General features: G+C 37.3%; 3 protein-coding genes across 3 annotated transcripts; 1 reads left to right on the top strand and 2 right to left on the bottom strand.

Moving 5' to 3' along the window:
• The first annotated feature begins 167 nt into the window (after positions 1-167).
• LOC137739959 (elongin-A-like) lies at positions 168-2,832 on the top strand. The gene is made up of 8 exons (XM_068479717.1): positions 168-414; positions 1,005-1,226; positions 1,314-1,451; positions 1,624-1,702; positions 1,795-1,860; positions 1,957-2,029; positions 2,285-2,341; positions 2,440-2,832. Exons 2-8 carry the CDS (start codon positions 1,038-1,040, stop codon positions 2,531-2,533), a joined length of 696 nt encoding a protein of 231 aa, XP_068335818.1. The 5' UTR covers positions 168-414; positions 1,005-1,037; the 3' UTR covers positions 2,534-2,832.
• A 637-nt stretch (positions 2,833-3,469) lies between these two features.
• Positions 3,470-5,788, bottom strand: LOC137739958 (V-type proton ATPase subunit D-like). The gene is made up of 2 exons (XM_068479716.1): positions 5,623-5,788; positions 3,470-4,449 (listed from the first exon to the last, which is right to left on the bottom strand). The coding sequence occupies exon 2, from the start codon at positions 4,435-4,437 to the stop codon at positions 3,658-3,660; it is 780 nt and encodes a 259-aa protein (XP_068335817.1). The 5' UTR covers positions 4,438-4,449; positions 5,623-5,788; the 3' UTR covers positions 3,470-3,657.
• A 1,511-nt stretch (positions 5,789-7,299) lies between these two features.
• On the bottom strand, positions 7,300-11,360 carry LOC137739957 (citrate synthase, glyoxysomal). Its single transcript, XM_068479715.1, has 13 exons — positions 10,999-11,360; positions 10,579-10,759; positions 10,211-10,296; positions 9,820-9,924; positions 9,639-9,701; positions 9,141-9,250; positions 8,833-8,952; positions 8,687-8,762; positions 8,434-8,507; positions 8,215-8,335; positions 7,990-8,087; positions 7,777-7,900; positions 7,300-7,652 (listed from the first exon to the last, which is right to left on the bottom strand). Exons 1-13 carry the CDS (start codon positions 11,251-11,253, stop codon positions 7,521-7,523), a joined length of 1,545 nt encoding a protein of 514 aa, XP_068335816.1. The 5' UTR covers positions 11,254-11,360; the 3' UTR covers positions 7,300-7,520.
• Positions 11,361-12,710: the final 1,350 nt, after the last annotated feature.

Genomic DNA, 12,710 nt, shown 5'->3' with positions numbered 1-12,710 from the left:
TATATCTTAGCATTTATCGTATATGGTGCGATTATCAATTATTTAATTTTTTTTATGTAAAAAATATAAACAGTTAGGTCAGAATTTTTTTTTTTATGTAAAATTAAATATAAATAATACCAAATGAAAATTAATTTACGTTAAACCGGTAGAATGTAAAGATCATAGGATCTTCCCAAACAGAATCTGAAGAAGATCCTCAATCATCTCTCCTGGACAAAAAATGTCGAGTTCCGCCAGCTAAACTTGGCACGCGCGGCACAAGTTAGCGCAAGTTGCCTTTCATTACAAAGGATCACCAAAAGGGAACGCGAATCTCTTACTCCATATTAATTAATTAATATCTTTATTCAGTTACATTTAAACCTGTAATTCACCTTCGTCAATCGGCCTCCTCCCGTATCCGATCACTCGGTGAGTCCCTCTGAAACCAATTTATTTGTCAATTCATATATTTTCTTCTTATTTCGAAATTGCGATTGGGTATGTTCGGATTGAGCTGTGGATTTCCGTTGATGAATTTGAGTTAGGTGGTTTTTTTTTTTTTTTTTAAATTTTATTTTCCAATTTAATCAGATTAATAGCTAAAGGTTTGATCTTGTACTGATTCTGTAATTCATTGGATAATTTTTATTTTTTTATGATGGATTGTTGAGAAAACTGTGAGGGATTTATGGATTCAGCTGAATCCAACTAGTAGTCAAAGTTGCATGAGTTAAAAGTTGACCATCTGGGATGATGATGATGATAAAGTTCTAATCTTTTTTATTGAATTTGTATATTTGGTGATGATACATGATAAATCCTACAATCTGCCATAAGAAAAAATGGGTCTAACTTTATAAATTTCCAGGATTTCGAGCAACACCCTTTTCGGGTTTGCTCGAAATCCTGGAATTTCAGTGTAGATGAGTTCTATTTGTTCAATGCAGAATCCTAACTACTTCAAATAAGTATTTACGATGATGTAAAATTTAATTTGCTGCTTAATGTATTGATCTTAGGGACACTACCGGGTTAGAAAGTGACCAGGCAATATGGATGAGGATTATTCAAGTGATGAAGGGCAAGCAATAGCGCCATCTTTGGTTGATCTGTGCATTAACACAACAATAGATAATTTAAGGCGCCTTGGGGATGTTGGTGAAACCGATTCTCATCTTCTCAAGAGAATTCTACCACATTGTACGGTGGACCAGTTGATGCATATAGAGAAGAGTACCAAAGTAAGTTGATCCAGATTGTTCTTATTTGAATGATTTTTGTGATCCTTAAGTGCAAGTTCTGAAATGTTTTTAAATTAATTCTTGTAGGGTAGAGATTTGACTCCAATTACTGATAAGTTGTGGAAGAAATTCTATGAAAAGGAATTTGGTACTAAGAGGGTGAATGAGGTGATTGAAAGGATGAAGCAAAAGAAAGTCGCGTTCAGATGGATACAATTGTATGAGGTGCGTTTGCTACTCTCCTCAAGCTGTCTGACCAAATTTGTTTTCTTTTAGCTTCCGTAGTCAAATCCCATTAATTTTGGGTACTTGATGTAGTATTTCTCGATCTGATTTATGCTTGTTTCTTTTAACTTGTAAGGGAAAAAGGATAAAGAATTAACTGTATCACTTGCAGGCAAAGTTAAGGGAAGTTGATATGGCTGAAAATTTAATGGCGGACAAGTTGAAGAGTCGATATCAAGAGGCAAATGCTCGTAAGTTCACCTCCGCAGCGTGTTATAGCAAACTGAGCAACAGCATACTCATTCATACGTGATTAACCTTACTAACCATTCAAATTTTCTAGGAAAACAAAGTCGGCAAGTTCAAATTTGCACGAAGGTTCCACCATCAAGTAATAAAAGAAGCTGGGGTAATTATTTCTGTTCTCATTTTAGATTATCTAAGACTAATACATTATTAAATAGGATGAACAATTAACCGTTTCATTTCCGATAATTCTTTGTAGGCAATGGGCCTGGCTACAATGTTACTGGAAAGAGCAACTTGATGAAGAAAGCGAAACTAGATTTTCTGAAAAGGTAATTATGTATTTTAGAATGATGCCTGGTATGGCATGTCGCGGGCACCTTGGGCTTGTGAACTGAAATTATACCCTTGAGTTTTCCTTTTACTTCATTGTTTTAATTTTCTTATACTGTATTTAGCGAATCATTAAATGGTTTGATACTTATCTCAGAAGCCTATGCTCGAAGATGTTGGGTACTTGATTAGTCTTGTTGAGGTAAGACTTTCAAGATATTAACCTTTCTCCCCTGTCCTTTTCCTTTGAGCAGTAATGAGGTGAAAAATCTTGCAGCAATGAAGAGAAATGCACTCCAGAAGAGTTACAGGTAAAATTTCGGATAAACTGGATGTTCTATTCCTGTAGTTAACAAAACTACGTATAAACTCACCTCCCGCCCTGATCGTATCTACCCTGTACATACAGTGCTCCTCCCGTGAAGAGGCCAGATGCGTTTTCTGGGAAAGCTTCAGCTTCAAGTTCTAAACCAATCAAGCCCCCAAAGCGCCTCCCTTTCTGAATATTGCCATCTGTGAAGACAAGGGTGTCAGATGGAATACTCTTTGAGTTCTGCAACTCATGTCTATTGAAGTGTGGCTCAATTTCTAAGAAATCATGGTGGCTTCAATCTTCTTAGCTTAGGCGTTTCAGTGGTCCTCATTTCAATTGTGTCAATCGGTAAGAATTGTTTTCGTTTTTTATTTCTTTGTTTGTCTTCAACCATCTTCCATCGTAGTAATATTTCACATCAGTGACGAAAGATACCCCATCATGTTATTGTGCCTTCATTTTCCCTTGAAGATGTGTATTTCCCTGAAATTCTTTCTATGTTTGGGTAAAGAAATTTAAGATTACTAAGGAATTTAAAAATGACGAAAATTGAAATGACGAGATTTTATTTTCTAGAATTTGTAAATTTTCTTGTTTGGTTAACCTAAAATAACAATGGAATTGAATACAGAATTTGTTATTTTTAAACTCTCAATCATAGAAATTGAGAAATGACACCTATTTACATGGAATTTGAACTTGGGATTTGGTGGTACCAAATTCCAAGTTTTTTTTCCACGCGGAAATTCTAAATTTCTATATTTATGAATCCAAACAAGAGAATTGGTGTCTGTCAATTTATAAATTCCAACTCTCATATCTGTAGCAGCTCAAACACCACCAGCCGGTCTAAAATTGGGGTTGAGTCGGATTGGCCACCACCCCTTTATGAAACTCTCTCGGCATTAGCAATTCATTTCTTACTAGTGATATTCCTCTTCACTCGCAAACGAGAAGTTTTGATTCAACTCACGTGGATGTAAGGGACATGTATTACTTGTGTTGAGTTCGATAACTAGTTATGATCTCATTGTGTGACTTAGTCCAATCTCTCATCTCGAATATCGTTCGTCCAATCTCCCCTCCCGAATAAATGGTGCGGAGATTAATTACAACAAACCAGAGATCTTATAATCAACAAATATTTCAAAACCTTGAACTGAAGTAAGTTTTGGTACAAATAATTCACAATAAATAGGAACACACATGAACAGAATGGAGCTTTTATTCAGAATATAAGACCGTCCGGCTAAATATTAATAGAAATCCTCTGCAGAACGAAGTAAGCACAAGCATATAAAACTAGCATCCGAATCAGAAAATGATGTCGTCGTCCTTCTCCGCAGACAACAAGTTCTGAGCTGAATTTAGGGAAATGCCCTTCTTCAGCGATAACTTTTCCGCAACCTGCTCGTTGGCAAAGTTCCTGGCTGCTGCCATTTGTCTCTCAATTTCTCGCTTCTTATAACCCTGTATCTTTTTCAGCCTGAAGAAGTCCTCTCTTTCGAGCTCATCCAACTCCCCCTTGATATAGCTTATTGTATTCTCCAACCTAGGCTTCACAACGTTCTCCAGAGCATTGACACGACGGTTTGTGGTCTTGATTGCTTCGTCAAGGGTTAAAAATGATGTTTGAAGTGAAGCAAGCTCCACGAGAACCTCGATTGCTTTCACATAAGCAGCACGGCAGAGCTGGACCTGTTGTCCACCTCTTGCCAATCCAGTGAGGTCGTTCTTGGCCTCACCTTCGGTAAAATAGTCGAACTTTGGGAGCTTTACACCAGCAACATTCTCTTGCCTTGATCGAACTTTAATAGTGGCATTGTGGACATTCTCGAGAACGATGTGCTTGATGTTCTCGCCAGCAACGTACTTGGCTTCAGTAAGGGCAAAGGAGGAGTTTTTCATGACATCTCCCATGGATTCTTTGGTCGACACAATATTTTTAAGAATCTGACGAAACTGCACTGTTAAAGCATCGCTCTTCTTCTTGAGGAGAGCATGACCTCTTGTTGCACCAACAAGGCGAGCTTTCATAACTCCAAGCATAGTAACGGTAGGAACTACATTCAAGCGTTGGCTTTGGCCAGACATGATTACCAAGATCTAAGCCAAGAAGAATATACATAATCAGGGTTCGCGGATATCATTTAAAAAATAAAAAATAAAAAAATAAAAAAACAATTAGTACATAGCAAAATGCAAGTAAACACATCATGCATATAATCAAAACCTCCTCGTTCAAGAGGATGGAATTAATAACAGAAATACACGCAAATCTCTTCAAATTTAATTTGAAGGGAAAACATACAGCACACACAGCCTCCCTAGTAACCTTACACCCATAACACGATAGGTATGCCTAAAAAAACTTCACTGCTTCTAGACCCTAAAATGTCCAACCCTCCCCAATCCATTAAACATAAAAACACTAGGAGTGAATTTCTTTTTCCGGTAAGAAATATATTTACACAATCGCGACATGGCATAACCTCTGCAAACAGAAGTAGACAAAACAATGCCGAGTATGGAAAACTAGTATCTTCCCTTTGTCAAATGCCTACAGCATCAGAGATCGAAACAGAAACAGTAACAAATCTTCAATACATCTACAGAATCTAACCCGACAGCAAAACCAAACTAGGACAATCTTCAGCGAACCCACAATAATAAACGCTAACAGGAGGCATTACAGATAAACAAATTGGGCGAAAAAGTTTGAAACCCGTACATTCAACTGTTAACTGAAACTGTGTGTGCTAGGATATCGCCGAGGAGTGACTAGGGAATGAATACAACAACAACAACAAAGCGATTTCCCACTAAGTGGGGCCGGCTATATGAATCCGAGAAGTGAATAGGGAGTGAATGACAGAAAAAAATGAGAGACAAGAGAAGGGCTGGAAGAGAATGAAAGATTCTGAGCGGCTGGAACTGAAATTCCAGGTGAAATTGCACCCTCTGAAGCTAACCTATGATCAATCAAACCCAATACAACTATATGGGTCAGTCCATGTCAAAATTTCTTCATGATTTGATCACAATCCCCTGATTCTGTGTGCACCCAGATGCTAAAAATCGAGATCACATTCAAATTTATGATTTTGCAAAACAACAATAACTAAATTCCAAGTCTTTTAATTTGGGTTTTAACATATTTTCCATGATTTTCCAAGGAAACAAACCAAATCCAAAGCAAATAAGCATCGTAGATCCAAATCAGAGTGAAACAACAATCAAAGGAGAACAGAAGTGCAATATAAAGATGAGAAATCGGACCTGGTGTTACCGGCTTCAGCTAATGGCGGGAAGAGGTATCGCCGGACCGAAAAATGGCCGCCGGTGAGTGGAAGAAAGAGAGGCCAGGTGTATGGAGAGAGCAGTTCAAATGTAAATAAAAATAAAAATGATTGATGGAGTTGTTCGGGTATTGTCAGTGTATGCGTCAGCGGGCGAAACTTGTCTTCTCTTATATTAATGGATTTCGGATCTTCCGTATTTGGGTTAATAATGGAGTCCGCTCCAAAGTGGTTTCCCGCTTTAATTAGGCACGGGAGAATAAGAGAAAAAAACATGAACCATATGCTAAAAGTACAACGATTTAATAGTTTTTATTTTTTTTTATTTTTTTTTATTTATATATATATATATGTAGCTGACATATGGTGTGATTTAGCTCAAATTTCTCTCTTTAATGTAAACATATTGATGGAATTAAAAAAAATATATATACACACATATATATATATCATATTATCTCGGATTGTAGGTTAACTCAGTTGGTCATAGTCGTATGCTTATTTAATTGTTCTCAAATTATCTCATTGTCCAAACAAAAAACATATATCATATTTGGTTAGTCATATTCTAGAGGTGCTCTAGGGTATCTTTTTTTTCTTTAAAAATGAAAACAATTGATGGCAAGTCACGGTTATCCATCACTTTCGAGGGCTGGGAAGACTCACAACGAGATATCAGCATCTCCCTGGCCACAATCAAGCAAACTCACGCGGAACCTCCTTGTTTTTTTTTTGTATTTTAGAAATCGAAATCTGCACCCTTACCACTGGAGCACTTGCTGTGGTTGGTGTTCTAGTATCTCAAGGCTTAAACTATTGAAATTATCGATGTCAAAGGGGCTAATCAAAATTATATGTGCCATATTTGAAAGGAGGTTGAAGGGGATATTATTTGTCTATTTGTTTTTCATAGAACGAATTCAAACTTCGATGTGACTTGAAATCTAGATGCTTCGGTTAAAAAATGCTACATGAGATAGCGACTTAGGATAAAACAGATAGAGGAAGACTTAGAAAGAAACTTTGAAAAAAGACATGGAGTACTTGGGACTAACGAAAGACTTAGCACAAAACTGAGTACAGCAGCATTCTAGGACTAATACACCAACGCCTTTTAAGATAGATTGATGCCTAATTCGCATGGGATGCATGGTAAAAGTGCAATTGGAATTGGTATAAACCCCTCTTGATGAATAAATTTTTTTTTTTATAAATTAGGGGTTCAAAAACTGTTTTACTTTTATTTCTGTCAAAAGAAGTGAGTTTGACTGCCTACTTAGTGTCATTCTCCAGGTTCGGATGAGTACTAACAAATAGAAGGGCAACACCAAGTTAACAAGACTCTTCGCTTTGCGATGGTCAAGAGGATCGTCTATCATATGCAGCCTTACAGTTAGAAAACTCATTTGGTTGCAGGATTCTGCAATGTTTACTCCTTCCACGATTTTAGAGGTAGAGGACTGTTATAAGAAAACACAAACACCAATGGTGCGCATCATTCAATATTATATCTATTTTAGCCGTTAGATTTGATTTGCAAATTTGTTTAGATCTTCCATTTTTAATCTTAGCCATTCATTCCGTATCATCCAATGATGCGTGGTATTGATGGAAAATCCAAAAATATATAAGAACTACACATCCATTTGAGGACTACTGAGCTAAAAATCGTAAATAACATTAAACCAGATGACTGACTGGAAATTTCAGAATTCGACACCACCAAAGTGTTGTTATTTTCGCTATATAACAACACTTCTGCTTTCACTGAAGGCATAATTTAATGCAGAAAGATGAAAAGATACTTCTTTCTCCCCTAGGTATATTGTGAAATTTATTTTTATTTCTGCGAAGTTTCACACAATTCCGACTGAGTGCCTAAACACCAGTTCCAGACAGACGACGCCTAGAGGCATTTGATACAGAAACCTGAGAGAGCTTGTCTACATCACCTGGTACTAAGCGTTCTCTTGGCGGTATGTAGTGGCGCAGCCAGTTTCCAGTATACACCTGAATAATCACAAAGATTGGCAAAATAAGAGATGGGATGAACACAGACGTATCAGCAATTTTAATAGAAACACCAAAATTGCACATGAACAAGCAAACTCTTAAGTATGAGCAAGGAACTAACCTGTTGGGGTCTCATGATCTTAGTATCAGGATCATCAAGGGATTCTCGCCAGTGTGCCAACCACCCAGCCATTCGAGGGATTGCGAACAAAACCGGGAAGAATTCCGTTGGAAATCCCATTGCCCTGATTAATGGAAGTTAATACATCTTCACAGTTACAAGCTCGGCAAGGTAAACTTAATCTTACATCGAATGAAAAGTAATGAGAAGTACCTGTAGATTAATCCAGAGTAGAAATCAACATTTGGATACAGCTTTCTCTTAACAAAATACTCATCTGAAAGTGCAGCCTTCTCCAAAGCAACAGCTACCTGCAAATGACATAGGAATCAGGATAGATGCACTCAAAACTTAAGAATTCCATCAAATTTAAGTTGTGCTTATTCATTAAGCTTTGTCTCCTGCGTTTCCTAACTTTTAGGTGTATTAGAAATGCACCTCAATCAGAGGATCCCTTCCAACAATGGAAAATACTTCCTCAGCCAACTTCCTTATGACCTTTGCTCTAGGATCATAGTTTTTGTACACGCGATGCCCAAAACCTGACATCTTTCGCTTCCTGAAGGGAGAACCAAAAGCTCAGTTTGATTCATAAATCTTTCACCATGAATCCTGTTCCCCAGACTGTGACCTACCAAGATATAGGAAATTAGATACCTGTTCTTCACACCCTCTATGAAATCTGGAATGTTCTCAACAGTTCCAATCTCATTTAACATCTTAAGCACAGCCTGCAATAATCCAGGCAGCAACAAAAAAGAAACTTTAGTTGCAATTAAACACGAGAAGATTAATGAATAGAAAGTCTCAAGTATATTATTTCAAATTAAAAGTGTTCTTCCAGTTGTTTGCATGAGAAATGCGTGAGGAAAATGCTTAAATAAATGAGAACATGGACTATTGAAAATACCTCATTTGCTCCGCCATGAAGAGGGCCATAGAGAGCTCCTGTAGCTCCTGCAAGAGCAGTGTAAACATCTACACCACTGCACATAAAGGGCCAGACATGTTATAAAACGGAATCGAATCATTTCAATCAGGTTCTACGATGCTTACCTTGATGCCAGATGCCGGGCAGCAGCTGTGGAGCAATTCATCTCATGTTCTGCATGCAATATGAAGAGAACATCTAACACTCGAGCCAGTCGAGGATTCGGTTTGTAAGATCTATTGCCTCTGTAGATTTGCAAATAAAAATCCTTAATCAGGTAAGAGGGAAACCAAATTTCATATTTCCACAATGAATGTGCATATACTTTATAGAACAGTAAAAGCAACGTCAGTGAAGAGGGCAAAAAGATTGCCAAAGACGATTTGGAAAGTTATGCAGTAAAATGCCTTGATGGAGTAAAAGTATAACATACAAGGAATCTAGCATGTATAAAAAGTTCTCTGAATAAGAAAGGTTGTTAGCAGGGAGAACTGGAGGTCTTCCGGCCAATCTCAAATAAGCTGCTGCTGCAATTGTTGGTGCCTGGAAATAAAATAACAATTTAATATCACCTTAATCATTCCAAATAAGTGATAGAGACCTAAAAGACAGAAAGTAGCCATAGGCTGTGGAGGTGGAGGTGGTGGCAAACGCCTCTTTGGTACTTTAAGGGAAGTATCCCAATTAATTATATAGGCCTATCAATTCCTGAACAATGGGTTCTTGGAGAGGCGTGGTAGGAGAAGGTAACGGCTATCACCGCCTGATGGAGGCAGAAGCCGGCGTCAAGGGGGCTATTTGTTTGGAGTGTATTGGTTAAGATTTGAAAGAGGAGGGAATAAAACTCAACATAAAGAATGGCATCATATATAACATTCACACCATATTTTCCAAGGCTGAAAGTCCAAGTAAAGAACAAAAATAAACATACCTTCCCAAGGATTCGTGCTATTTGCTTGTCTCTCACTTGTTTCGATTTGTAAATTTCTTGCCCCTGTGTTAACATAATATATATGATCAGATATGATATGATGCCTCAAACAATGGATCCCTTTAAAAGTTTAGAATGACAAAATTCATGTTCTGCAAAAAGCCAATAAGAATAAACTTACTCTCAGAGCCGGATTAGCATCGGGATGGAAAACGGAAAGAGCACTCATCGCACTGACAAGTACGCCCATTGGATGTGCATCATGAGGTATTGCCTGGATAATGTCCTACAATACAAAAGACACCATTGTGTATAAGGCTCAAATTAACAATAAAAAGAAGTTTATCATAATTATTAAATTTTACTCGTACATTTTTGCAAGGCAAAAAAGCCTCCATGAGTCCAGAGGACCGGAGAATACGTATTTGTAGCATGATTGTTAGAAGATACATTAAAAATCTCTATTATATGAAGAAAAAGGTGATATGTAGTTAATCACATGTAAAATTCCAATATTGTGATCCAAGGGATAATCATTGGATTTCTATAAGAATACCAAAAAGAAAATGTACCAAAATTCCCTGCGGTACAGCTGAATGCTGAGAAACGGCAAATTCCCAATCCGCATATTGACTTTCGGAAGGCAAATTCCCATACACTGGAGAAGAAAAGGGGCAAAAACAAAGCAAAGTAGTTCAAAATGAGAAACTGAAATGGAAGATATGACAACGACATGGAGAGATTACCTAATAATAAATAATTCTTGATAATTCAATATTACGGTTCGGGAATCAGATTATTTGTGTAGTACTTAATTATAACCACAAACAATTTTTAGTTGTATAAATTCTTCACATGGTTGTCAAAGTAATGGTATATCTTCCTGTTGAAGATGAAAACTTTCACTTCAAATAGGCCACTACCAAGTGAGGCTACTTACTCAAGAGATAGGCCACTTCCAAAAAGGTACTGCTCTCAGCCAATTCCTCAATTGGGTAGCCTCTATATCTAAGAATCCCCTCGTCACCATCGATATAACAAATCGAGGATCGAACAGGGGCGGTATTAAGATATCCTGGATCATACAGCTTCAGCCCCTTGTCATTTTTCCCTGTTGTGATCTGCATAACAACAAGAACCAATTTTTCTCCCATTAACTTAATCGAATTCAAAACACAGAAAACCCATCACAAAAAATTTCACTTTCCTTCCACTTATTGCAATTTTCCGAGCAACCAAACAGAAAATGCACCAGCAAAGAAGAAATAAAATAAAAAAAAATCGAATACCCAGATAAGAAAATTGAAAAACTAACAGAACCCAGATTAGCAAATTGAGCGATAATTCTAAAAAATGATACCTTCTTGAGATCAGTGGCTTTGACGGTTCCTTCATCAGAGACCTGGACCTGATACCTCTTACCGGTCCTCTCGTCGACGATGGTCAAAGGTCCCCGGAGGTTCCCGGGCGGTGGTACGATGTTCTGAGCGGACACGCATTGCGGCTCGAGAGCGGGTCCGAACTCATAGGGCTCGATGGTCGCAGCTGCCAGGTGCGCTGATAGCACAGCTAAGCGGGCGCGAGCTGTCACCGGCAATTCCACCACCCTCGACATTTCAGTACCTTCAATTTTCAAACTTCTGTGACAAATTTCAGATTTTGATCGATGATTTTCCAGAGAGAGAAAGATTTGAGGAAAAATGGTAGAAGAGAGCTAATAGAAGTTGTAGACAGCTTAATAAAGAGAGACGTCTCTTCTTCTTCCTGCCTTTTTTTATTTTATTTTTAATTTATATATATATATATATATATATGTTTTTTTAATAAATCTTAGGGATTTGTTATTAACATTCTAAAAATCTCATTTGAAATTTCTCACAAGTGTATTTTTATTTCTAATTATAGAAAGTTTGGAGTGTCAAATCAGATTTTTAAAGTGCTAATAACAATTTCCTAAATCTTATTATTTAAAAAATAGTTAATAATTTTGACTGGGTGAATAGGATCCGGCTTCTTTGTCTTCCCACTTCTCATACACTCCTATTCCATCATATTTTGCACGATCACGGTTAAGCCACGTTAACATTTTATATTGATTTTTTTATAAAAATAATAAAACAAAAAATAATATTAATATAAAATATTAACGTAACTTAATCGTAATTGTACAAATAAAAAGGTATAGGAGGAGGGCAGAGAAGCCAGGTTAGCAAGCAAATTAGGAACTCAAATGATTGGTAAAAGCTGGGCGACTTATGCGGCATGCAAATAGTTAATCTGAAATCAACGGCAGTGATTGACTCGAGGTTTCATGTTAACGGGTTGGAACGGTTGATTTGGGAAGTGAATGCGATGGCGCGAAGGATGATAAGTGGGTCCCTCGGTCTGTTTTAATCCGTCTCGGGAAGCTCAATGCGTTCTGAAAATTAGATGGTGGGAACACTGGACCTGGATAATATACGACGACGTATTGATTATGTATACGATGACATATTGACTATGTTGATGCTTTCGGTTTCCAAGAGAATTTGATCGGCTTTAGGTCGTGTTTGGTCGGAAAAGTTTGGGATAAGTATAAATGTGGAAATGGAATGAAATTAATGAATTTCATGCCTTGATTTAAAATAAATTGACCGTATCACCATTGAATCATGAGTTATTACTATTTTGACTATTGAGGTGACATCTTTCGAGGACTTTCCTACTCCCGAAGACGTTATTATAGCATCCCATACCAACTATACAATGTAATTTGAGGAAGTTAAAGTCGCGCACAATAGTACATGAAAAAGATTTTTGGAATCCATCCTACACACAAGTATTGTATTACGGTACAGATTTTCTAAGGTTGCACACAAGAGTATCTAAAACGGGAATGTCAAAAGTAGCAGTGTGTCAAACTAATTATACAATGTCATGGGCTACTTTGACATCCCCGTTTCATGTACTTTGGTGCACGACCTTGCGAATGTTTGACAATGCTTGTGTATGACGCAATTTCCTTCCTCATAGATGCAGATCAAAAAGAAATTAGAAACATTGGAGACTAGGAAGAAGAACAAAATTTTCATT

This window comes from Pyrus communis, chromosome 7 (assembly GCF_963583255.1).
Source record: "Pyrus communis chromosome 7, drPyrComm1.1, whole genome shotgun sequence".
Lineage (NCBI taxonomy): Eukaryota > Viridiplantae > Streptophyta > Magnoliopsida > Rosales > Rosaceae > Pyrus > Pyrus communis.
Note: the sequence above shows the minus strand (reverse complement) of the source record. Positions and strands in the feature narration are given on the sequence as shown.